At 35.4% G+C, this 25032-nt stretch overlaps 1 protein-coding gene across 7 annotated transcripts in view; it reads right to left on the bottom strand.

Annotated features, from left to right (window-relative positions):
• Positions 1-2198: 2198 nt before the first annotated feature.
• Positions 2199-25032, bottom strand: part of PTBP2 (polypyrimidine tract binding protein 2) — a 185702-nt gene continuing 162868 nt past the window's right edge. For 4 of the 7 annotated variants that reach the window (XM_066556189.1, XM_066556190.1, XM_066556191.1 and 1 more), the window contains 11 exons: positions 22780-22952; positions 22216-22359; positions 19636-19800; positions 19448-19558; positions 12721-12916; positions 8456-8610; positions 7004-7037; positions 6467-6559; positions 5893-6109; positions 5713-5790; positions 2199-5579 (listed from right to left, as the gene is read on the bottom strand). In XM_066556189.1, the coding sequence (XP_066412286.1) occupies positions 5447-5579; positions 5713-5790; positions 5893-6109; positions 6467-6559; positions 7004-7037; positions 8456-8610; positions 12721-12916; positions 19448-19558; positions 19636-19800; positions 22216-22359; positions 22780-22952 (1499 nt within the window). In that variant the 3' untranslated portion in view covers positions 2199-5446. The remainder of the gene's footprint in view (positions 5580-5712; positions 5791-5892; positions 6110-6466; positions 6560-7003; positions 7038-8455; positions 8611-12720; positions 12917-19447; positions 19559-19635; positions 19801-22215; positions 22360-22779; positions 22953-25032) is intronic. The other 3 variants (XM_066556185.1, XM_066556186.1, XM_066556188.1) reach the window with 3 other exon arrangements.

Below are 25032 nucleotides of genomic sequence, written 5' to 3'. Positions count from 1 at the left end.
TCTATTTACACATGAGACAACTGAAAGCAAGCTACTGAAACACCGTCAACACTCATTTGTCCAATACTCTGCTCCTCCTGCAAAATATCCCTTCCCTTTCACTTCTCCTGTCTTGTACCCAGCATCCCCAGGCCCCACCATGCTGCCTACCTCTGAAGCTGCTGCCCATTAAGAGGGAGAGAACCAGGTCCGTGCGTGTTTGAGAAGTCCTGGCAAAAGACAAGGCACCTGATCTTCCCTTCCCTCATCCCTAGGACTGAAAGTACTTACTCCTCACTGAAAGTAAGGACTTGGACCTAGCAAGCCAACTAATCATGAGCACAGAAACAGAAATGCCTTACTACTGGAGACCTTCATCCCCTCTGCCTGCCAGGAAGGCCACCAAAGGGTACAGGAGTGACAAGGAAGGGACAGGGGGTTATCTTGGGAACAGCACATTCACACAGAGGTTATACACGCCTCATTTCCTAATGAAACCAGGCTAAAACTCATAAAACATGCAGAACTCTTCCATAATAGCAGTGCTAGTTTCAGCTAAGTTTTTTGAGACACTTAAATCAATCTGAATTTAATTCACATTTTTCCCAAGGAAAAAAGCTCTTCACTTTTCCTTTGCTGCCTGTCTGCAGAACTAATCAAGAAAGAATAGACTTTAAACATCATATGCTGTAAATTTGAAAGGGAAAAAACAAAGCAATGTGACACTCTTCCAAATTTAGTTTGTTGATCAGAGGAAAATTCACTCAACTCAGAAAACAACAACAGATATAGCAAGCTGTAATTTTTTTTTAAGGTGAAGCAGGATCTCACCAATTTCATTTTGTTAACCATCCTCAAAGACCAAACACATGCACTGGAGAGAATTTCAAACCTTAAAATACTCAGATTATGTGATACTAAATAAATTCTTACGTTAAAGGAAAAAACAAGGTAAAGAAATTCTTTAAAGCTGCATTATTGTGGCCTCCAATTCCACAGCAGGCAGGAAATTTGTCACTGATTCTAGCAAGCCGATGTACCAATAGAATAATTAATGGTTTATCATTCTCTATAGTTAAGGTTACTGCAATCTACTGACTGACTAACTTTACCAAGACCCATTGAGTAGAAAATACCATGCCAAGTCCTATAGTTGAAAAAAAAAAAATCATTCTTTCTTTCTTCCTATCCTCTCTGTGGCTGGAATCACACTGGCAGGCTGCAGCTGCTCAGCTCCCCAAGAAACCAGGAAGGTAAGAAATATTGCAAATGTCCTTATATATCTGTATCTATATCTATCTCCCTTTCTACACACAGCAGGACCACAAGACATGGGGTATTCTGCCTGGTTATCTAAAAGAAAATTTGTTCACCTCAGCAAAACTGAATTTCAGGTTGTCTCAGAGTCTGGAAAAGAACAAGGACTTCAGCCTCATCCCTATGTAACACAGTCAAACCTTTTGAGCAGTCTTGCTCACTGTAACACATTTGATATTAGGAAAACCATTTCTTGAGATGGGACTAGTGGATTTATATTCCTGTTGGCAAAAAACCCCCACAATTCATTTTTCTAATGTTTTGAAAGACGTACATGTTATCTAAGCACAGAATTAGACAAATTATCTGGAGCAAACTAGAGTTTGAAATCACAGTGCCTTAAATCCTGCAGATAGCAGGACCTTAGTAATCTTGTCATGCTGTAAGATACTAGAAAACATAAGGAAACTTATAAAGAAACAAATAAACTGTTTTTGTAAAATGGATTATGAAACTAATTCTTAATATAAAACATTAAAAACGGCAAGCTACAAATAGTTGTATGAACTGTTATTCCTGCAGGGCAAAGGCACCTTTTGTAACATGTTAAATCACAATATACAGAAATACTTTTAAGTGCATTCACTTAGCTTTAAAGTTTTCCCCGTTTCTAGTTAGAATGCTATAAGGTTTTGGTTTATTTCACTTACATACTGTATTTGCCACTCAACATTATCTGATCAAAGATCATTTTTGGACTTCTCCAACCAATTTCATTGCTCCACCAGAGAAAATGCAACGATTCACGAAGAAATAAAAATCAGCAACTGCTCTCTGACAAAATACCAGAATTATTTTAAAAGTCTGAAATTGAGTTTGGAGAATCACCCTGCCTATGGTTAAGTTTTACTAACAATCTGAAAAGTCACATTCCATGGAGTGTAAGAAGTTATTCATGAATCTTATTTTTAGTAAAATTTTAATAAAAGTGATGCTTTTCACATTCTGAAGAGCTAAAAATACAGAAACTTATTTACATTTTATAACAACAAAAATGTACAAATTACTATACAAAATGCATTACCATCTCATGAAAAACATGTTTTTGAAAGTTCTAGGAGTTAGGATATTACTAAGTCTGTATTTTCTGAAGAGATACCACTTTAAAGACTAAGTATCCATAACTGAACAGTAATTTTCTTCAGATTAATAAAAAATGCTTTCATGACAATTATGACTGTCATTACTTTTAATTTTGGCTGATACAAATATAACCTCGTAATAAAAGCTGCTGAATTTGTAACAAGTCAAAGCCAATATATACTCTTTCCCTTGAGGTTTTTGCCACAGAAATTTTCAAAATGAGAAAAGTATAGAAACTTCTTTTTAAGGAAATAAGCCCAGCAAGAAGAATGTAAGCTACCCTTTTATAAACCCCTATATTTGTACACAATCAGACAGTGCAGATGTTTACAGTTATTTCAAAATTACACATATGGCAATCACTGTATGCTATCTGATACATGTTTTAGAGTGGAAACAATTCAGCACAAGCTGAACACACAGAATGGCAAATTTCAAGTCACATTTCTAGTTGAAACACACAAGCACATTCTGATACACAAAAGGAAATCTGACACACTTTTATTTTAGAAAAATATGGGACATCATATTGTACAGATGAAAAATGTAACAGATCAGCTCAGTCAGACCCTTAACTACTGCTTAAATCACTGGAAATAGTCACATCTCTGCGTTTGGGTGCTTGAGTTTGAAAAAGATGCTGATTCCCAAACTTTGAGTATGGATGAATAGGATTCTATCAGCACTTCAGATTGGGTGATCACTGCAATACCTGGAGTATGACTTAAACCATATATTGGGTGTAGTTCTGATAAAATACATTTTATTTAACATATTAAGACTAATGCAAGGCCCTACATTATACCATGACCTTCAAAAGCTGATAGTTATTTACTGATTTGAAAGCCACCCAAAAGAAGACATCAGTTCACAAAATATTCTGACATCAATGTACCTACAGTGGTTGTACTGGAAAAGTGACTGAAAAATGCTTTGATTTTGACAGCTTTAACTGCTCCAGGATCATTCAGTTACTCTTAAATGGCAACTGTGTAAAATCCTATTTCTAACTGAAAGGGAAAAAAGCCCCACAACAATCAGTTCAAAGTAATATACAGGAAAACTACTAAAGTGTCCAAACTGTTCTAATATTCATTTGAACCCATGACTCTGAAAAGGTGAAATATCCTGTTCTCAAACATGTATGGTCCATGGATCTCATGTGAAATCCTTCGTTACTTTCACCCATGAGTGTATTGTATGATTAGTAGAAAATCCTTAGCACACACAAAAAAAATGAAAGATGAAACTTGCAGCAAGAGAGCATGGCAAACCTGAGAGATCTATTAGTGCATATATCTGCTTAAAAACTAAAAAGATAGAAAGAGAGAGCTAACAAACTACAATAAAGGTTATGTCTTTAAAGCAGTAAGTTATAACAGGGTGGGAAATGTTTCATTTGCACATATGCCTGCAAAGGGGTCACTGTCTGAAAATAAAGAGCTGGTATTTTTCACAGCATCAGATTTATGGTAAAAAGCCATAATTAGTAGTTTTTAATATTATGCTTTTCCCACCCTGGCAGAGAATAACATGAATTTAGAAGCACAGTAGAAGTGGAAAACAAAGAAGAGAAGAGATAGAAAGCAGCAGAGAAAGACAGAAAAGGTGAATACAGAGCTACAGAAGTGTTTATTGAGCATGCTACAGAGGTAAGCAGAGTACACACAAAATGAAATTAAACAACCATCAAACCTCCCAACTTTGTTAGAAAATTAATTTTTAATTGTGCCACTTCCAAACTATACTGAATTTTACAATTCTAAAGATGTAAAAACTCAACTAATAGAAAATATACATGACCTTTTTTTTCTACATAGATAACAGAATCTATGAATCTTGAAACTAAGTACATCAATTTCAAAAAGTATTGGTCATTTAAACAGAATCAAGGTAACAGTTCAGACTGTCAGTGAACTGCTTTCAAATGAACTGGATCTGCAGATTCTGAGCCATGTTTATAGTAAAGTCAGATCAATTTCTAAATACAAAATATTTTGAAGAGATTTATTAAAACTGAATATTACAATGCAAGGTAAATTAAGACTAAAGGCACATAAACTTTGGTCCCACCTGGTTGTCAGTTTTAGAAAACTGCCACAAAATTTCCTGCAAGCGTCTGCAGCAAACTTTCTTCATCATTGAAAAATACATGCACCATTTCCTGAACTAGCTTGACCAGTCTGTACATGCTCAGAAATCCACAACCATATTCCATATCTTAATTACAAACTAAAGATGGCAATATATATTGAAATGCACGTAAGTCATGTCAACTTCAAAAACATCTACGAAAAATATTCAGCCACAAACAAGACATTACTTAGTGCTGACATTTATATGATACATCCCACAAGAGTGTGTACAAAAAGGTTAAGATTCCACAATGCTTTTCACGTAGGGCTCAAAGTCACAGAAGTCACTTTTTGTCCTTTAAGAAATTAATATTCTGTACCTTGTTAATTTTAACTAATGCCTACATTCATAACTGAATCTAGACCAGAACAATGAAATACAAAAGGCTTTTTTTAAAAAAGAACACATAGCAAAAAGTAGCAAAAATCAAATAAAATCATTTTACTCTTTCAGCATAATGCATCTTATCCAATTAAAAAGAAAATAATTGACAAGCCAGCAGATAAAGAAATCTATCAAGCAGGAGAAAACAAAAACTTAACCTTTTTACACACCCCTGCCTAAACATATTTAAATTATCATGTAACAATGTGCCCCAGACAACCAAATTTGCTTTTTACTAGTTATGCAATTCCAGCAGTACTAATTTTCCTTTTTAAGGCACGTACGTCAACTAAGTTGAAAAAATGTCGTATTAACTTGAAATCTTTTAAACAAAACAATGGTTTATCTAAACAACAGTTGAACAGTTGAAAAGCAGTTAAGATCACTGCCTCTTTTTTTAATTATTTTTTTTAAAACAATCGAGGAATGGTAACAGCATGAAAAAAAATAAAAAAACAGAAGACAAACTCTGGTCCCCACTTTCCTGAACAGTCAAAAGGTGACAACACCAAACAATGCAATACACCTTCATTCTCTATCTGCCTTTCTAAATAGTTGACTTAGAGAAAGAAACTCTCAGATGGTGACTTTCTCCCAGATTGTAATTGTGAAGATCAATCAAAGCCTGAATAGCTTCTTCTACTGTTGACATCTGAAGAAGTGCCATCTTGTGATCTCTTCTGAAACAAAATAATGGAATTAGGAACTTGAACACTACAGGGTTGCTCCTAATATTTGCAATTTGATATATACTTTTTCTTAAGATGTGCTGCAAAACTTTTTTTTAGAGCTATGTGCAGAAAAGGTACTTACTGAAAAAATTTAAATGCTTTCACAGTGCCTCCAGTGTTAGCAAACAATGTGCGTAGATCCTCTTCTGCTACTGATGGTCTACAGACAGGAAGAAAATCAGCATAAGCAGGAAATCATTAGTCAGTTCAGTGTGCTGTGATTCACACAAATATTATCAGATTGCTGACAGCGAACACTTACGGAATATTGGACAGATGAAGTGTTGCAGAAGGAGGAAATATATTTTGGAAGTTTTTGGAACCAGGTTTCTTGAAGCGGTGCAAAGGTGAATTACCAAAATCTTTAGTCAGCCCTTGGTCATCCAGTCCCTCTCGAGGTAGTTGTACTGTCTGATGTTTAGAAAGGGTAACCCGAATGATCTTTCCATACATTTTTTGTCCATTAAGATGGCTCATGGCTGAAAAAGACAAGTTTACTCAATTGAGCGCTACTTTTCAATAGTTTGTGGTACATCACACATGCAAAGAAGAAAAGCACTCAAGCAAATCAAAGGGTCAGTGTGCTAAAGGACTAGAATCTAGGTCTGCAGACTTTGTCAATATTCAATTTTATTCAGGGATCATCATATTTTATTCAGCTGTTGAATTCATTTAGGGTATTCATTTAAGTGCATGCAAAAAAATTTTGGATCTGGTGGACGACTGAGATAAGAGACAGACTAACAAATACAAACACATTTAGTTCACCTGATATTACACAGCCTAATTTCCAAGTACTTAGACTAATGGGAATATAAGCAGAAAACTAATCTTACCCAGTTGTGACTGGTTTCCATCAGCCATCTGTATAAGAGCACTATCTTTCTTATTGTATAAAATCTTCACACGCTGCACATCACCATAAACACCTTTTTAAAGTCAAAAGTAACCCAAAAGAAAAAGTTCATTTTAAAGCCAGCCACCTAAGTAATATATTTTGACATATCAATGGAACATTCAGACAGCAACAAGATCACTCGCTCAAACTCAACACACTCACAAATGAATAAAGGAGATAAAGATTTTGAATAGTGAATTTTGAAAAGAATAATTTCTGATAAACCCTCAAAGCTATGTGAATGATATAAAATTAAAGACCATGCAAAATATATTAGCATGCATTAAAAGAAAATCTGTGTCTATGGAGAGATTTAAACAGCAAAAGAAAAATAGCAAAAGATTTACTATTCAACTTTAAGCCAAAGTGCTAGCTACAAATAAGAATTAAGGTGAAACAAAAAAAACCAACCAAACAAAAACCATAAAAACAAAACCAAATCAATAATAAAAGTATAGTGCTAACAATAACATACCGAAGAGGGTAAACAGACTTTGGGGCGTAACCATCTTTAGAAGGAGAGAAGAGCAAGCAGCGTAAGACAAGAAGAGAGAAGAGTCGAGGAAGAGCGGAGATGAACAGATCATCCATAACGAAGGGTGGTTCCCGCAGAATGGTGAGGTGGTCATGGATCATGGTTTCAAGGCGGTTAATTGGGGCAAGTTGGTCCGAGGAACATTTTGTTCAAGCACAGAAGCATGAACATAGGGAATGAAGACAGGGAACGTAGACAAAGACGAGGAGAAGGGTAAGACAGGGAAGGGCACGGGAATTTGGGTAAAGACAAGGAAAGGGAAGTTGAACACACGGGGGAAAGGATGAAATGGGGGAGGGAATACAGCAATGCGGAAGAAAAAAAAAATAAGGAAGTGGGGAACAAAAAAAAAATAAAATATAGGTCAGTACATAGGAAATGTAGGAATTTGGTCAGAAAATGGTTGGTTTATGTACTGTACGAGAAAAACTGAGTAAAATGTAGTCACCCAAGACAAATATGGGTAAAGTACATTCATATCAAGAGTAAACTACAGCATTTCATCTCAACATGAAAATAAAGTAAAAAAAGCATGCAATAGAAATTTTAAAATTTGAACTTTAACTGCGTAAGCATGGCTGGTTATGAAATGCAGGCAAAATATCTTTCAAAATGGCACTCTGATCTGAAACATTTTAACATGCAAGACTGTGGATGACAAAATAGTACTAGATGATAAAAAAAGCTTAATGATTTACAGTGACAGAGGCCAGTTAAATATGGAACAGCTAGACTGATACAAACTTCCCACATTTCATACCAGCTTTCACAGCCATCAAAATAAATGTAAAGGACAGTAAAAATGCAAAACTAAATTAATCCCTTTAGAATTCAGAGTTAGCAAGAAAGATACAGTTAAGGTGAAAATGCTTTGCCACCACTTTTTTATTTTTAAGACAAATGAGTAACTGCAAAGAAAAAAAAATTACTAAGAGAGACTGGAAGAGTGCCTCGTCAAGATCTTTGGGAGAACCTTCAAAGAAAAATGTGTTAGAGTAGTTCACATAAATTAAGACTCAAAAATGTGAGATACAAGCATGAAATGAAACAGCAAACAATCAGAAACAAAACAGAAATTCTAGTTTACATGATTACAGTTACAAAAGAAAGAATAGTTGGTATTCAAACATGAAGAAGTTACCAAATTTTTCTTAGAAAAAAAAATAGGTAGCTGACTGTCAAAGGATATTTTAAGTTGTTAGCTACCTAGGAACAAAAATGTATTTAACAATGGCTTTAAAATAAACTTTGGGGATTATTAAAAAAACAGCAAAAATACTTTGAGCTTAAAATCCAAATATAAGAGGCCAAATGCAAAGAAATTATAAAATACAGACAAATGAAATGTGACTAAAGAGGGGGGGGGAAACAAAGTAAAATTGTTTCACTTACCTCTTCATTTAAATTGCTAACCAGGAGGACTGTATTGCCACCAGCTGAAACTCCAGGCATTCCCACACGGCCAGCAGCAGCAGCTGCAGCTGCAGCAGCAGCATTTGGAATAGCCAAAGGACTCAGAGCTCCTGGAACAGCTGCAACAGGAAGCCCTAATTTTAAAATAAAGCATATTTTACGAAACACACACAAGTCATTTTTAAAAAAGTTCCTATATCAGTACTAGGGCTGTATACACACTCTACACAGCAAACAATACCACTGTAAAGTCATGCAAAGGGTTGTGAAATAGGTTGGTAAATTAACTTAAGAGAAATGTAGAAATTTTTTTTCAGATCAAGTCTGCAGAGTTATGAGGTATAAAAAGTACTTTCTATTCAAATAACCATTATTGTGCAGCAAAACTGTTTCCACTGCACTCCAAAATGTTTGAAGTGTCAAGTTTATCAAGATGGTCTAAAGTAAATGTTGATTAAATCAGTAAGAATAAACACTAATTGTGCTCTCTGCATCATTACATCCTTATTTCTTATCATTTGAGAGACATTCTTCACTTCAACTTGGTGCTTGACTGAATCCCTAACTGTGCATTTGTCCATGTGAAGAGGTTTACACATCTCACAACCTTAGTATGGGGTGGGGAGGCAACCCTCTAAGTCCAATATTCAACATGCTCTGTGGCTTTAGTAATCCAGTTCTCTGAAGAAGCACGTTACCCTCAGCTATAGCTTCAGTTGTGCCTCTACGTTTACTTCTTCAAGGAAACTCAGACCCTGTACAGAAACGCTGGTTTTGTCTGCTCACGTCACTGGGGTATGAGTTGAGTGTGCTACTCCCAGGATTCAGGAAAGGTTCTTATGATACATTTGCACTATACATGTTTTATATAGGAAGAACTTTATTGTATTTGATCAACATTGCCATCTGCACATCATGCAGGGTTCAGTAAATGAGCACTATTGTATCAAAATACTTTTCCAGGACAGTACGGCATGACAGATCCCCACCTGAAGGAAAAACAACTTATTTTATACTAGGTCAATAGCAATCACTTACATTTTAGAAAATGTCAAGCTACCAGGTCTTACTAGAGCATATCCAGTCTTCTAGTATGTCTAGACATTTCTACCTAACCTTAGAAACTTTAAGCCAGTCCAGCATTTTCAGGAGTAAAGGAATCTAAAGAAGGCCAGTGCAGTGTTTATGGTTCTTTCCATAGCTGGGCACAGCACAGCCAAGTAATTCATACTTTAAAAGGCAAAAATTCTTCACAGCATCAGACTCTCCTAAGGACATTCTTCGGTCCCATCAAAGAAGTTAAAAACAATGATTTTTTAAACACCATTCCTATAAAAGCATTTTCAATTATTGTCCTTCAAAACTGTCAGCAACAATCTCAAAAAGGGGCACTAGTGGAAAGCGCTAACAAAGAATGCCAGCAACGACAGCAAGGGATAAAGCTGTGTGAGCCCTAGGCACATCAGTGTATCTCCAGCACAACAGTGTATTTGCAGCTGTAATATTAAACAAATATCTAAATTGTGAGTAATGTATATCAGTATTTGCTATTTTGAGTAGTTCTTATATAAAATATTTTGTATGTTGTGGTTCAGTATAATACAGCTGTTGTTTACCCAAAGCTTTTTTCTGTGACATCTGTAACTTTTTTAGGGGGTTGAAGAGGAGGAAGACTATATCTATTGTTTCATATGTGAGGTAAAAAACAGAAGAAAAAAAAATTGCCTCTGATAATTCATTTGAAACCAGCTCATTTAGTCCACTAGTAATTTTCTCCTTCTTTCAAAAAACATTAACGCTCATTGAATATTGTCCAGTTTACAGACTCAAGGATTTCTGAAACTTTATTTTATCACAGGTGAGGATGTAGTAGATGAATGAGTGATGATGCATGTAGGCTAGACCATCTATTTGATTGATATGTTTTTAACTGATTACTTAGCATACATAGATCACATTTTTTGAAAAGGTCAGACAAATTACAAAGCCACAGCAAATAGCTGTGGAACAGAATTCTTGGTCTGCAGTCTCCACTGTACTTTGATTTGCCATTCTGATTAAAGCAATTGGACGGTTTTTAATAAATAAAAATAAGAAGAGTTTCTATTATGAAAAAGTTACCATGTTACTGTTTAGAACTTATATGAAACTATTTAGAAATTTAGCTATGTTGTAAACATGATCAACCAGTATTAGAAATCTATGTCACTAGCTTTATTTTAGCTTCCTACAACTACAGATAATAGGCTTTTGTTTTTTTCAAAATATTAATGGAAACATACAAATATTACATGCCATCTTTCTAGCCGTTTGAGGCCTTTTCCTCAATGAAGTTAAAATACAACATATCACATTATTTATTCCCTCTCAACTTATCCTTTTCTGTGACTTCCAAAATGCAAATTGCTAATGCCATTTTCATAGTAGGCAGATTGAAGCTATACAAAAAATACATTATCAACTTCCATGAAAACCACAGGCACTGTAATCATCCTAATGCAGGTAAGTAAAACTGACCAAGAACTGGGTTTATAGACCTGTTATGAACCCTTTTTGTGGCTCGATGTCAAGTAATCACCATCTACTTGTACTGACTAGTTCCTGTTATGCTTCCTATGGCTTTGGGGGAGACAGCAGCTTAACACCTCTGCTTAACAGCTTACAAAGCTACAAGAGTTACATCATCAAGTTACATTTACTGAAGTGGAGTATTCACTTCACCCAGAAGGAAACTGAGATATGTTTGGTTTGGAATTAGTGCAGATTTAAGAACCAAGACTAACAAAATTTACATCCTGTCACTAAAATTCAAGCCACAAAATTGTGTTGAACCTAAATCTCACTTTTGACATATGGATTACAGTATACTCCTAGAAAGCCAACAACAAAAAGTTGCATCCATGTTTTGTACAAGTTTGTAGCATATAAAAGTGTAACATAAGCAAAAGGAAGAAGTGAGTCCTTAATGCATTTTCTGTAGGCAATCTCATGATACACACATAAAGATTGCTACAGCAAGAATTTTTACAGCAATGCCACATGTCCATCTCATGGTATTCTTTCTGAGCATGCAATAGAACCTGAAGAACAGCACACTAAACTCCAAATGGAGCTCTACTCTTTCATGGGGAAATATGCCCTCTGAGAATCACATGTGAATAAGGCACAGCCTTTGTGTGTACTTTACAACAGTAGATATGAAATGTATCCTTCAAATGTATCCTGACAATTTCAGAAAATTGTCAAATACAGTGCAACATTCAGTAGCCCTAGCTACAATATCTACCTCTTCCTGGGTTCACATAATTCACTAAGTGCCTTCTATCTTCCATAACAGAGAGAAGAGGCTCCTCTTTCATAGAGTAACTCAAATTTACTTCAGTTTGGCCCAGACTGTACAAAAAACCATGAAATCTATGTTGTTCTTATGTTTTCTTCATAACAAAAATGAGAAATTATCCAAGAAAGAAAAAAAAAAAAGACTGAGTCGGAAGAACAATGATCACAACATAATACATCAGCTTGTATAAAAATAATGATTCTATATCTGAGTGCTATTACATTTTAAAGAGTGAAAGGTGCTCTTCCCAAAAAACAATTTGACAGGAGTAGGAGCATGCATTGATTATTTTGGTAATAGTCAGAAGACCGATATATCTGTACCTTTTTCAGAGCATTTCACCAACTTCTGATGAACTCAAAGGCTGACAGGATATATAGAACTCCTATAACATGTCACTAGAAGTGCAGCTATAGATTTTTTTCTTTTATTCACAGAAACTACAGGCAGCACCAAAGGGTTTGGGTATTTTAAGCAAAGAGCATAATCTTTCCCCTTTGAAGGAAACCAGCAAAACGTTAGTTTCATATTCTAATATTACAAATAATCACTTAGCATGAAGAAATCATGCAAATCATGTTAAGTCTCTCTTAGAAATTAGGTTGGAAGGTGGGCAAGGTGGCCACAGACAGGAACACATGAAAGAGGGAAGAACAGACTTTGGGATACAAACTGAACTAACTTGACTTTTTCTAGTACTTTATGCATTTGTCACGCAAGTCTTCATTCATTTTTTGCAGTACTTCTAAAGGCAATATAACTATGTTACTACAAATCAGATCGCAATCTAGACTGAACCGTGCCTGGGCCTTTGGACACTATTGTAATTAAAGTTGTTAGAAGGATTCATGAATATTTTCATGAAGTGGCTTTGTAATACAGAAGAAGAATGTAAACATCATACCTAGAAGAGAGGTCTCCTTGGCAAATGCAGCAGCAATAGCTGGGTCCAGTGTTGGCTGTCCATCGCCAGATGGAAGGTCAGGACGAGTGTAGTCCCTGCTCTTATCGTTGTTGTACTTGACATTCAAATTCACCAATTTGGAAAAATCAATTCGTAGGGTACAGCAAGCATTATAAATATTTTGACCGTCTAAGGCCTGAAAAAAAGATCACAGTTTATTTAAAAGACACAGTAACAGTTGGTTGCACAAGGTTGGGGTTTTTGGTTGTTTTATTTTAAAATAAGGTCAGTGTATAGATATTTATCTGTCTTACTGTCTAGCTTAAAACCAATTAAAATGCATTAACATCTCAACATGATGCCAGGAAGTTCAATGTTCCCTTCTTACCTAGAAATTGTTTTTATGCACTGAAGTGGCAAGGGATATTTTAACACTGTCAAATTTTGTCTGTCAAATACAGCTAATTAACCTGCATTGCATAGCACAGCCTTAAATCAGACATAATGCCAAAGAGATTTATCAAAAAAAAAAGAACAAAAACAAAAAGCCAAGAATTTTACAGGGAAAATCAACTAGAAAAAAAATCTAGACTTAACTACCATGTTACACAGCCATCTGTTAAAGCATAATATATACATTATTCCTGCATGCTTTCCTTCTCCCCTTAAAGGTAGTTAGTGCCAAAAATGAGAGAAAACCAACTGCTAACCTGATGTTACCAATACTCTTTTTTAGAAATCCCATTTTTCAAATTAACTGATACTTCTGAAAGAATGTGTATTAACATGACAACTAGCACTCCATGAAAACACTTTTGTAAAAAAATCCAACATACATATACACACACACATATATTTATGTGTGTGTCTCCCTTATCTCCCTTATCCACCAGCCAAGTCAATCAATACCTGGATTTGAGTCCATTTACATTTTGTGCATATCATCCTTTCACTCTAAGCACTACCAGTTAAATATGGGAGAATTAAAAAGATAGAAAACTTTTGTAATAAAGTCAGTTTAATTCTTAGGGAGTGCTAGAAAGTGACGATGCAGCTCATCTTAAAAATTAGCATTCAATCAAGTCATTATGTTAAATATAAAGCTACCATATATATATATATATATATATATATATATATACACACTGAAAAATATAAATAAAGCAAATTTTCAAATACACATATCAGATCTTTTATTTCACTGTCTGGACTGAAATGTTAGACTGAAACGTACTACTTCTGGACCTGAGCTAGCTCTTGCAGTTAGCAGGGTTACATCTGCAGTGTACTTGCCAACTCATCCAGGTTCTAGTAGGGCTTACTATTTTAAGCTTAGCACTGCACAAACCTTGTGTGCCTGCTATTTTCATCAAGTGATGCATCTGGAAACTGAACATCTTGCAGACACCCCTCTGCTAGGCCTGGGCCAGCAAGGCTGTCCCCACAAAACATTATCACACCTGACATCTCCAGGGCTCACAAAACCACTTCAAAGAACTACCACCATTAGCAGTCAACGTAAAAGAATGTGTAAGTCAATGTAATTATTTTGCCATAGCTCGGAAGGTCTAAAAACATATAGAACAAAAAATTTAACTGGAAAATCTAAGCATTGTATCAACAAACAGCAATTAAAGAGAAACTCCTATGCTTGAAATTCAGCTTAAAAATGCTTTACACAATATTTCAAAAGCAAAATTTACTGTCCTTATTCATAGAACACAAGCTTCCTTAATTAAATCTGTATTGTTGGGGTGGTGGTGAGCACCACCATTACAGCATTTCCATTGCTCTTTAATACATGATGACAAAGCACAATCCAAAACTGCTGTTAGTATTTGGGAAAAGAGTATCACTTGAACACTTATACCTGAAAAAGTTTACATTGAGAATCTACCATCACTTTTAGAAGACTCCCTACCTTCTAAAATCCACTAAGATATGGACTAGAGGAAGATGCAAATTATCCAGCCAGAGTTTACTTACTGTCAAATACAATGTCACTGCCCCAGCAAGGGAACACCCAATCCCATGATGAAGCAAACAGGTGTGAACTCTTGAGACTGAAAGGATGTATTCTTTAGCCTAGTCTGAATCACAGACCCAACAAGATTCATACTTTACCTCTGTATGGAGTCTGTAGAAATACTGACTTGTGGCTTGCAGAAAGCTGCTAAGTTAATGGAAATATTTCAGACTTAAGAAGTAGCAAACCAAGACATATCTGTGTTTGGAGTTTCTAGAGTAGTCAGGGTTTAAAGGGAGCTATACAAGTAACTAAAACTTCTACTGAAACAGCAAAACCTCCTCTTTCTTCCAAAATCAAAGTGACCAAAAATACATATAAAGGTACTGAACAAGAGAAATCACTTGTAGCTGGAGGATAGATGGGCTGAAAGAACATCCTGAACAAGAAAGGAAGGAGATGCACTCTTAATAAGGACTGCAGTCAAATTCTAGGAAAGGATTCAAGCACAAGAACAAAAATAAAAACCCTCACCCCAACCATCTCTACCAGCAGCATCATACACCTCATACACCTAACAATGCAAGAAAGATTCTCACCAACCAGCATTTTTTTCAAGATTAATTGTTCACATCTAAAGTCACAAATGTGAATGTGTGTCCTGAGCTCTTGTATAGCAAAAGAATGTGCAACAAATCCTCAAACACTGTTCCTCTCAGACATCCTGAAAAACACAACATCAGCCATTCACTGCTAGTGAATGTACATACAACAATCATCTCCAAGAACTCTAATGCTAAGAAACTTTTCTTTCGTGTATTTATTTCACATGTGATACCACACAACATCACACATGGGCCAAACCAAAGAGATCAAGAATCACGAGACCTTCTACAAATGTCAGCACCATTCTTCATCTTGCCTGTATCAGCAAACCCAAAAAACTAAACCTAAGATTTTCAGAAGGGTGTTAAGAGCTAAAGGCATAAAAACCCCCCAAACCCAAGGAAGCAACACTTCCAACTGTTACAAAACATACTCCAGCTCAAGTAAGTACCTCAAGGTAACTGAAGGTTGTATGGTAAGTATCTCTTGGGAGAAATATGCCCCAAGTGCATCCCACAGATCTGTGCATCTGAATGGAGCATAAATTAGAACTAAAGATGTCCAAAAAAGCCTAATACAATAATAGTGGATAATAGCCCTGCAGCTCAGTATCCTATCTGAAGATGTCCTTTCTTCCATTCTGCAATAACTACCTGAAGTTCCTACTACATATTTTAGGGCAATGCAGATTGGCAGAGATCTTTTGCAGACTGCTACCAGCACAGAGCTAGCCTGAAGCTGTGAGGCAAAACAACTGGAAAGATGACATGTGCAGTCAAACTCACTGGAATCTTTGAATCACGTGCAGGCCAAGGAAGGATCAACTGGCCAACTGTAACAGAACCTCTAGTGATATTTTTAACCCATGCTGGGTCAAGATGACCTGCATGCACTACATATGAGCCTCAGTTGACTGTCTATAGATGAGTCATTAATGACTGTTAATAGCCATGATTTGGCAAGAATACTTCCAGTACATCTGCATGAAGGCAATGCTCTGAATTAGCCAGCTTCTCAGACAGAAACCCCAGCACTCTCTTCTCATGGTATACCAAAGTACTGGTGTTCAAATATTTAAGTCTGCTGCTTATGCTAAGAGTACTCATCATTTACAATGAAAATGGGCTATTTTTAATGCTTAAGTATCTCCATATGCATACAGGCTTCTTCAGACAAAACCTTCATTAGCAGAAGCATGGCAGTTCAATGTGCTCTACTCTTGCCCATTCTCAGTTACATTCTCCACCCTGGCTAGACTGCTGCATTATACAGAACCTGAAGCTCCCAGTCTTCACCCCAGGAACCCATAATGATCCAGCCTGAGGGTGGTGATGAAACAAGTATCAGTGGAGCCACTGTCTACTTTTACAGGAAATGACTTTCTTACAAAACAAGTGGAGCAGGAATGAGGTTTTTCACTAGCTGCTCATTCAAATTGCAAAAGAGATCCCACAGGGCTAGAGGCTTCATATTGCACATTCTTGTCAGTGTCACTGTTTTCTCAAAACCTTCAAATGCATAGCATCTCTCCTTGGTACTTACATCACTTGAGTTTTTCAAATTGCTCTTTAACTTCCTTAATAAGTCTTCAATTTCTATTAAGGCCATATTCTGATTTCCTGTGAAGAGGGCCACTGGAAAATTAAATTTCCCCATTATCTTCTACAGTAACTTGGATGGAAAACAAATTGAAAACTTTACTCTTTTACCATGTGTTTGATCTTGAACTCTATGCAACTTAACTGCAGGCACCACATCGTCTTGCTTCTACATCCAGATGTATTTAAGCAGAAGAGGTTTTTTTCCCTATCACCTGACTGCTTCTTTCCTTCAGGTATTTTTGTTCTGGTGGCACTACATGTTTTATCACAGCAGCTTAACTGTAAGAACTGTATTTTACTCGATTTGGTTTGTGAGGGCAGTGGGGAAATCAAGCCTTCCTTCCAATTTAGCATCCTTTAGTAATTGCGCTTGGTACTACTCTTAACATTTTGTACGTTTACGCATAGATTGGTTAAATTATGAAACCATAAATCTAAGATTATTTCAATTTGACAATAAGGCCCCAACATTACTCTGACAATGACTGCACATACAGGAGTCACTTATTTAATGAAGTTTTGTCATTCACACACACACTACTACAAGTGAACAGGTACCCTAATGAAAACATGCAAAAATGGAGAAACAAATACATACTGTTTTTTTAAGACCAACAGAGTCCCACAAGCTAGTATCAGTTTGTGTGAAGTCAACAACAGCAAGAGATTCTTAGATTCCTTTCACACTTTTACATACCTCATCCATTCACTTGTAACTTCTTTATAATATATTCCTACAATTACACTGATAATTTTCATATCACTACAGTACATTTTGCAGACATCATTTTTCCATTAATATTCCTGATAATATATATGACTCAAAAAACGAGGTCAGAAGTTTTAACACTTGATGTCATACTTTGCATCAGAAAAGCACTTAAAGCAGCAGTAACATCTACTACCGAAAAATGGCTTTCCAAACACAAGTGAAGCCTGAATTACAACCTTCTCTAACAAATACATTTAGCATCCAACTATTCATCAAATATTTCAAATATAAATCTAAATGTTTACAATTGATTTCTTCAGAACTTGCAGGTTATGATGTAGTTTCTGTACCTCTATTTTAAACCTGCAAGGTCCATTCCAACCATACCAATTCTTATGTAGTACACAGTGATATATCTGCATCTCTCTCAACTCTGAGGCACAATCTAATATTTGATATTATTTCAACTCCGAAAAGGACATCCCTAATTTAAATTGTGTTCCAGATCTACAAGTATTTCCAGACTGCTTTTCTGGAGTAGATTATCTTAAAGTGGGCCACCATTAATCAAGCTGCAAATCATCTCTTCTCTCTTGTTTTCCTCAATAGCATGAAAACTTACACTCTGTTTTTTGAAAACATGTCCAATTCTTTGTGATCCCCTGTCTTGACCATCTCACAGTTCTTGACTCAATGCTAAGTATTTCATTTGGTGATAGGGACAAAAATGATCACCCTCTACCACTTAACAAAGTCTTTATTTCAATATAGTCCTCATTCTTTACAACAGGAAATTAAGACCATTTTTGTCTTTCCTCTACCAGGAGGAAAATTTGCCAACTTAGCCTGAGGTGTGAGCTTTTCAATTTTGTGAAGTTCTCAGCTAGTCTGTCATCTACAGGCAATAAGCACTTTCTATGCTGCCAAGCAACACTTAACCAGCACATCAATTTTAATCAGCCTTCTTCAAACTCAGACTGCATGTGAAGGTTTGAAAATACAAATTAATTCCATTTATCTCTTGAAAATTATAATAATAATAATAAAAATCTCACCTTCCCCTTTGGTTCACCTTTTCTACTGCCACAAATGTGAACATATGCCATTCAATTAATTCAAACCATCTGGTCTAGATGACATGTTGTTGATCTTTGCCATAATTTATCCATAGGCTCTCTCCTGCTATAATGAATAAAACCAGCTACCTGTTCTTGCCTCTCCTAACCAGGATAGGAGAGTTTCCTATAAAACAAAAGCAAGATCCTGCTCACCTATCACTGCTGCAGAGCTTCTTCACAGTCTGGTCACATGAGTAAACTGCACTCTTTCTTCTGGGCATTTATGGCTACAAATAGGTCTAGATTTTTCTTTTTTTTTTTTTAAGGATACTATAACTAAATACTTTCACAAATCTGTAACTAATCCACAAATCACATTTTCGTATGGATGCTTAAAAGTACCTGCCAACAATTCAATGGGGTTACTATATTTGCTGCTTACAGTGAATTAATTATGCATCACCCTGACATCCTACATTCTTACTTCTGGTTGAGTTTTTTAATATTGCAGTCTTGCATATTATTTCATCTCTGCGCAGTCTTACTATAACATTTGTTCATACAAATGCCTAAAATATTTTAGACACAGTATCCATAAACATACTATCATTAAACATTGATTTCACACAGTATAACAACTACTATTTTTTTTTTAGTCTCAAAAGATTCACACACATGGTGGAGGAGTATGACACATTGTTATGGCAGTACTCTGTTACATCAACATTTTACAAATACTGAGAGGACAGGAAGATGTCTAGCCTTAGAAGAGAACTATACTTACTTGTTTTGCTTGCTGTGCATTTACTGGATCACCAAACTGCAGTAAAGCTTGAAACTGGTTATTCTTTGTGAATGTGATTATCTTCAATACAGCACCAAATTTAGAGAATATCTGCCAAAAAACATGGTACAGTTTTACACAACTGTTTCTCCCAACCACAGCTCAAGCTAAAGTGAAATCTGACTTACCTGATGAAGAACATCCAGGGTTACTGGATAGTACATGTTGTCAATAATTATTCTAAGTACTGGACTCTGAGCTGGAGTCACTGCACTCTCACTAACAGTGGTCCCACTAATGGGAGCATTTGATGCCTGCACAGCCGTCACTGCCTGAAGAACAGCCTGGGCCCGCTTAAAAAAAAAATGACAGAAGAGAGATTTTCTTAATATTTCAAGATAATAGCTTGAAATTAGTCAGAAATATTAATATAGTTAATTCCAGAAACACAAAATAGTCCACTAATTTAAAACTCAGTGCTACAGACACAACACAACGTTAAGTGCAATGCAGTCTGACTCTGTGAGAAGAGCCAACAAAAATGAAAACGGCAATTAATCCTTATGTCACATTAAGGAGGGGCTCCAAAAGGCACCAATAATAATCTTTCTAGTAGAAAGCTTATTGTTCTACTAGTAAGGATAAAGAAAGTGAGGATTTTGTAGGTTTCAAGATTCTTTCCTATACAGGAAATAAAGCTAAACTAACCCACAAACCAACCAAGGCAAAAGCCCAATGCTATGCAAAGCAGAGGTACTTATGTTCAAAAGGCTGTATCTCAGCTAACATTTCACTGCCATTTTAATTATGTAGAAGGTTCTAATAGGAAGGGAAAATTCTAAACTAACATGTCTAAACTTCTCAGTTTTAACACAATGAAATAATACAAAAGACTAACATGTCAGAAAGTGGTATCCAGAGAGGTAAACAAACTGGTGTCTGTTATCTACCCTCTTTTGTAAAAAGAAAAACAAAATCCTCTCCATATATGATTTTTTTTTTGTTTTTAAACACAAGTATGATTTTAGAAATTCAAAGGTAACCATGATACCACAAAAACACACATCTATGTAACTACTTCCACTGCCAAAACTGACAGTATCAGAAAGATTAGATGTCTTTTTCTGAGAAAGAAAAAGTGCAGAAAAAAGAGATTCCATTTAATAGTTGCATTACAGTCGCCTTATGAAGCAAAACAATACAAAACAAGAGAGACAAGTGAGCATGCCAGGTAAAAATAATAACCATCATATTAATGCATACTGCACATTTTAAAGGTATTAGAGATACTACACCATTTCATGTCTCACAACTTACATGATATTCCTCATACTGAATCAAATCAATGAATAAGGAAAGAGGCAGGGGGAAAAAAAGACCTGGTGAACACCAGTTGGGAAAACAAAATTTACCTCTACATTTAACATTAATTACATTGAAATGTCTTTCAATTACACTTCTTTTCCCTAATGCATGAAACACAACTTTCAAGATAGCCAGGTACTCAGCTGAGTTGCATAATTATTTCCTACTCTTTCTATAAGCACATATCAATTAAATATCAGTCCTTACAGTGACTGGAAAAGTTCAAACTGTATAACACAATGAACTACAACTTGTGAAGTCAATTTTAACGTATGACCCTTTTCAGCACTGTCTATATATACTTACACATCATATTGCATTCCATTAAAATTAATGTGAGTACATGAAGGAATACAGGACTAAAAAATGGTAAATATTAAAATTCTTATGAGTATTTTGTCAAACAAGCTCAAAATAACATCTAGCATCATACCTAAGTAGTCATTTGGGAGGGTGGATAATCTCTATAAAAATAAATCAAAGTATTCTAAGGAACGAGACTATTTAGAAAGACCAACAGAAAAATCAACACTATACTTGATCTGAACCAAAATGTCTTCAATAGATTACCCTGAAATTGCTTCCAAAGGTAACAGCTATAACTTTACTATTTACATGTCCTAATAGAGGACACAATTAATAGAAATTAATTTGGCACTTACACTGTGTTTTGTATCATCAAAAATGCAACATAAGAAATTAATCTTAAAATAACCATCAGACTTCTGGTAGGTTTGAGTCTCTTATCTCTCTATAGTTTGCATTAACTGGTCACCACGTTATTTGTGCCAATTCTTCAATTCTATTAAACATAGACATATGTATCTGTATTTGTTGTGAAATAGGCCCAGGAGAGGCAAGAGCAAAATAGAGATCAAAATGATGTTTTGTTATTAAGCACATTTGTCTCTAGAGTGATCATTATGGTATTATTCTCCAGAAAAAGCAGATCACAAGCTGAGGTTACCAGTGCTACTGGAGTGATCATCCAAAGCACTGAAATTTAGGCATTGGCATTAGCCACTACCACTAGGGGAATTCAAATTGGCATTGGAATCTCAGGTGTCAGAACAAGGAAGTTAATTCTACCATCCTACAGTCTCTAAACTAAGACAAAAACTTTGAAGTTATTTAGAACTTTTAAATAACTATTAAAAACACACTTCAGAACCTATGCCTTTTGACATCAAGGACACATTAAGAAAATTTATTGTAACAGAAAGATGGCACAGAAAGCAAAGGCCTTTCAGTGCCACAAAATGGAACAATCATAGGTAAGACCACAGGAGTGTTAGAATGTGGACAAAACCAAACGATTCAAACATGGCACATGAGCCAAGAACACGTGCCGTGCCTCATCTTCTACTGTCTGCATTTGTGATACTACTCAACAGTAAATATACCTGGTTAAGTGTGTTGTCAGTCTTTAGTTCTTTATGATTGGAATATTGGATATAAATGGGTTGGTTACGAAGGTGAGGTGTCACAGCAGAGTAGTAATTAACCATAGTGATAGCTGCTTCTTCTGTGGCAAGTTCCAAAAATGCCTGTAATTAAAAGAATTAAAATTTTCAGTATTTACAAAATAGGTGATCTTCATATTAGACGTACATAAAAAAACAAAGGGTTTGATAACAAATTTTAACAAATTGGTATCAGCCTTCAGAAAATGTCATTCGACACATACCGACTTTATTTGCTAAGCTACTTCATCTCCAAAAATTCATCAGTGAAGATGCAAGAATAAATATTTCTCTTCCAACTAACTTTTTGCTTTATGTAGCTGGCAACCATCCCGTTTCCCCCCAAAATTTACTAAAAGATGGTGTAAATTCATTTAAAAAAATAAAGGAACAAAAGCTCTTTTTCCTAAAATACTTACTGCTTTATGACTTCAATAGCATTTTAACAATATATTTTGAAATCAGACAGTAAGCATATTAAAAAAACAAAAAACATCAAATTACCTGGTTTTTCCCTTTCAGCATCAGGATGTTGGTTACTTTACCAAAAGGTAAACCTAAAGCAATAACTTCTGTTTCTGTCACTTCCCCAGGCAATTTCCTGATATGAAGAACACGAGAAGGAGCCCCATCCATTTTATCATCACCTTTGAATTTCTTGTTGTCATTACCATTGGCTGAAAGACATATTCAGACTCTATTTGAAAAGTTCACTGATATTATTAATGCTTTATTAAAAATGCCTTTAATTATAAACATTAAATTAATTTTAAGTGAGCCATCTAATTTGGTTTAGGTAAAATTCAAGGCTTCAGAACAAATTCATGCTAGTTTCATGGAAGGTAGATTGTTGAAGACAGTCATCTAACAGAGACCTCAGCAAATCCTTTACACCTCACTTTCAGTGAAACATCTCATATAATAACATGGAATAACATATTAATCATGTCTAACACGGGCTCACATAAGAACTCCAACATACATTAAAGTAAAAACAGTTAGTGGCTACCTAGAGATCTTTTGAAAGAAATAAAATAGTGGTGGAACTATTAATAGATCCCTAAGTTTTTTTAAGAACTGCTTGCACTAAGGAACTGGACACAGTAGAAAAGTAACAAAGCAAGACAGGAAGCATCATTAATGCTGGGAAAGATCAGAGTGGAGAAAGGGGATAACCCAGAGGACTGACATCACAAAAAGCTGATGAAACCAACAATTTAAGGTAGGAAAATGTCCATTCTGAACCACAAGCTCGCTCATAAAAAAGGAAAAACCAACTAATAACATGATGCAGCCAACACAGACAAGAATGCAAGAAGATCCAGATACATTTCCCTAAAAGAATCAGGGAATCATTAGCATCAATGTACAAAACACCAGAAAGACTATTTAGAATACTCTCCAGAATTCTTGCAAAGAATTACAGTAAAATTCCAACTGGAATTCCTTTTGCATATGATAAGCAGCTAACCAGTTGGATGGAAGAAATCTTGCTTTTGAAAGAAGGCCAGAAAAAAATTATTAACTTAGGTTAAAAATATGTCAGTGGAGTAAACACCTGAGTCAAGAGCTAAAGAACAACGCTGTCATAAGATATAATATTAACGAATTAATCAGTGCTGGAAATCAGCATGCACTTAGATATTAGTGAAACAAGTGATAAGACTTCCCTTTCTTCTACCAAAAAAGATGTTTAGATTTATCTAAATATAAAATTCAAAATATCCTATTAAAAAAGGTTAAAAACAGTGTGTCTTAGAGGTACATTATGCAGTAACTCCATACCCACACCCTGTACCACTACCATCAACCCTCCTCCAAAAAAATTTCCATGACTAAGCTTTTAAAAAGTTCTTCTTGTGAAGAGCACAAAGTGTTTTACACCTTACTACAGCAGACAAACCAATAAAAATCTAACAACATTCAAGACTGGTCAAAATTCAGCTAGCAGTATCTCCAACTGACAATGCTAGAAGCCATGCAATAGTAGTTTTTTATTTTATTCTGCTGCAGTGAAAGAAATTTTGGTGGAACACAGAAGAGTAAAATTTGAAAAAATACACACTGACTTAGGATCTGAAGTCTACACAGGACTCTAACCTGTACCATTTTGGCTAACATGGTGAGATTGAGCTTCCAGGTAGCCAGATTTCACTTGCTCAAAATTATACACTATAACACTATCTCAAAGAGATAGCCAAAGTTTATGGAAAAAAAGTACTTCTACTTTTCACCTGAAGCTCATCACACAACAATCTTCTCTAGTTCTTAATTTAAATCTCTACAAAAGTAAAAAAATACCCAAACAGAAGAAACAAGGCAAAGTGTGATAGGTTGGACAATGCATTACAAACATGTTAAAACAAACTTGCAAAGGATAAAAGAATTATGGTGATACTGAGACTACATGTCCAATGCCCTTCATACTTCAGTTTTCTGAATAATTTCAATTCATTAAAGTTTCAAAAGATATGAAACATTACCAATCAGAAATGAAGACGAGAAAAAGTTTTTAAACTAAAGAATTTTCTGAAATTAAGAAACCTCTTTTTACATCACCAGAAAAATATTCACCATGATGGCTCAGATCAGTACTGACAGAAATGTTTTGTCTTTGGTGGGCTTTTCAACAAACAATTTTAACATATTAACCTTTCCACAGCATAATGTCCAGGAATTTATTTTTTGTTACACTGAAGCTCTTACCTAAATTAGGCTTCAGGTAATCCCAGCATTTCTAGTAAAGGTATCATTGGC

This window comes from Molothrus aeneus, chromosome 9, assembly GCF_037042795.1.
Source record: "Molothrus aeneus isolate 106 chromosome 9, BPBGC_Maene_1.0, whole genome shotgun sequence".
In the NCBI taxonomy this organism is placed as follows: domain Eukaryota; kingdom Metazoa; phylum Chordata; class Aves; order Passeriformes; family Icteridae; genus Molothrus; species Molothrus aeneus.
Note: the sequence above shows the minus strand (reverse complement) of the source record. Positions and strands in the feature narration are given on the sequence as shown.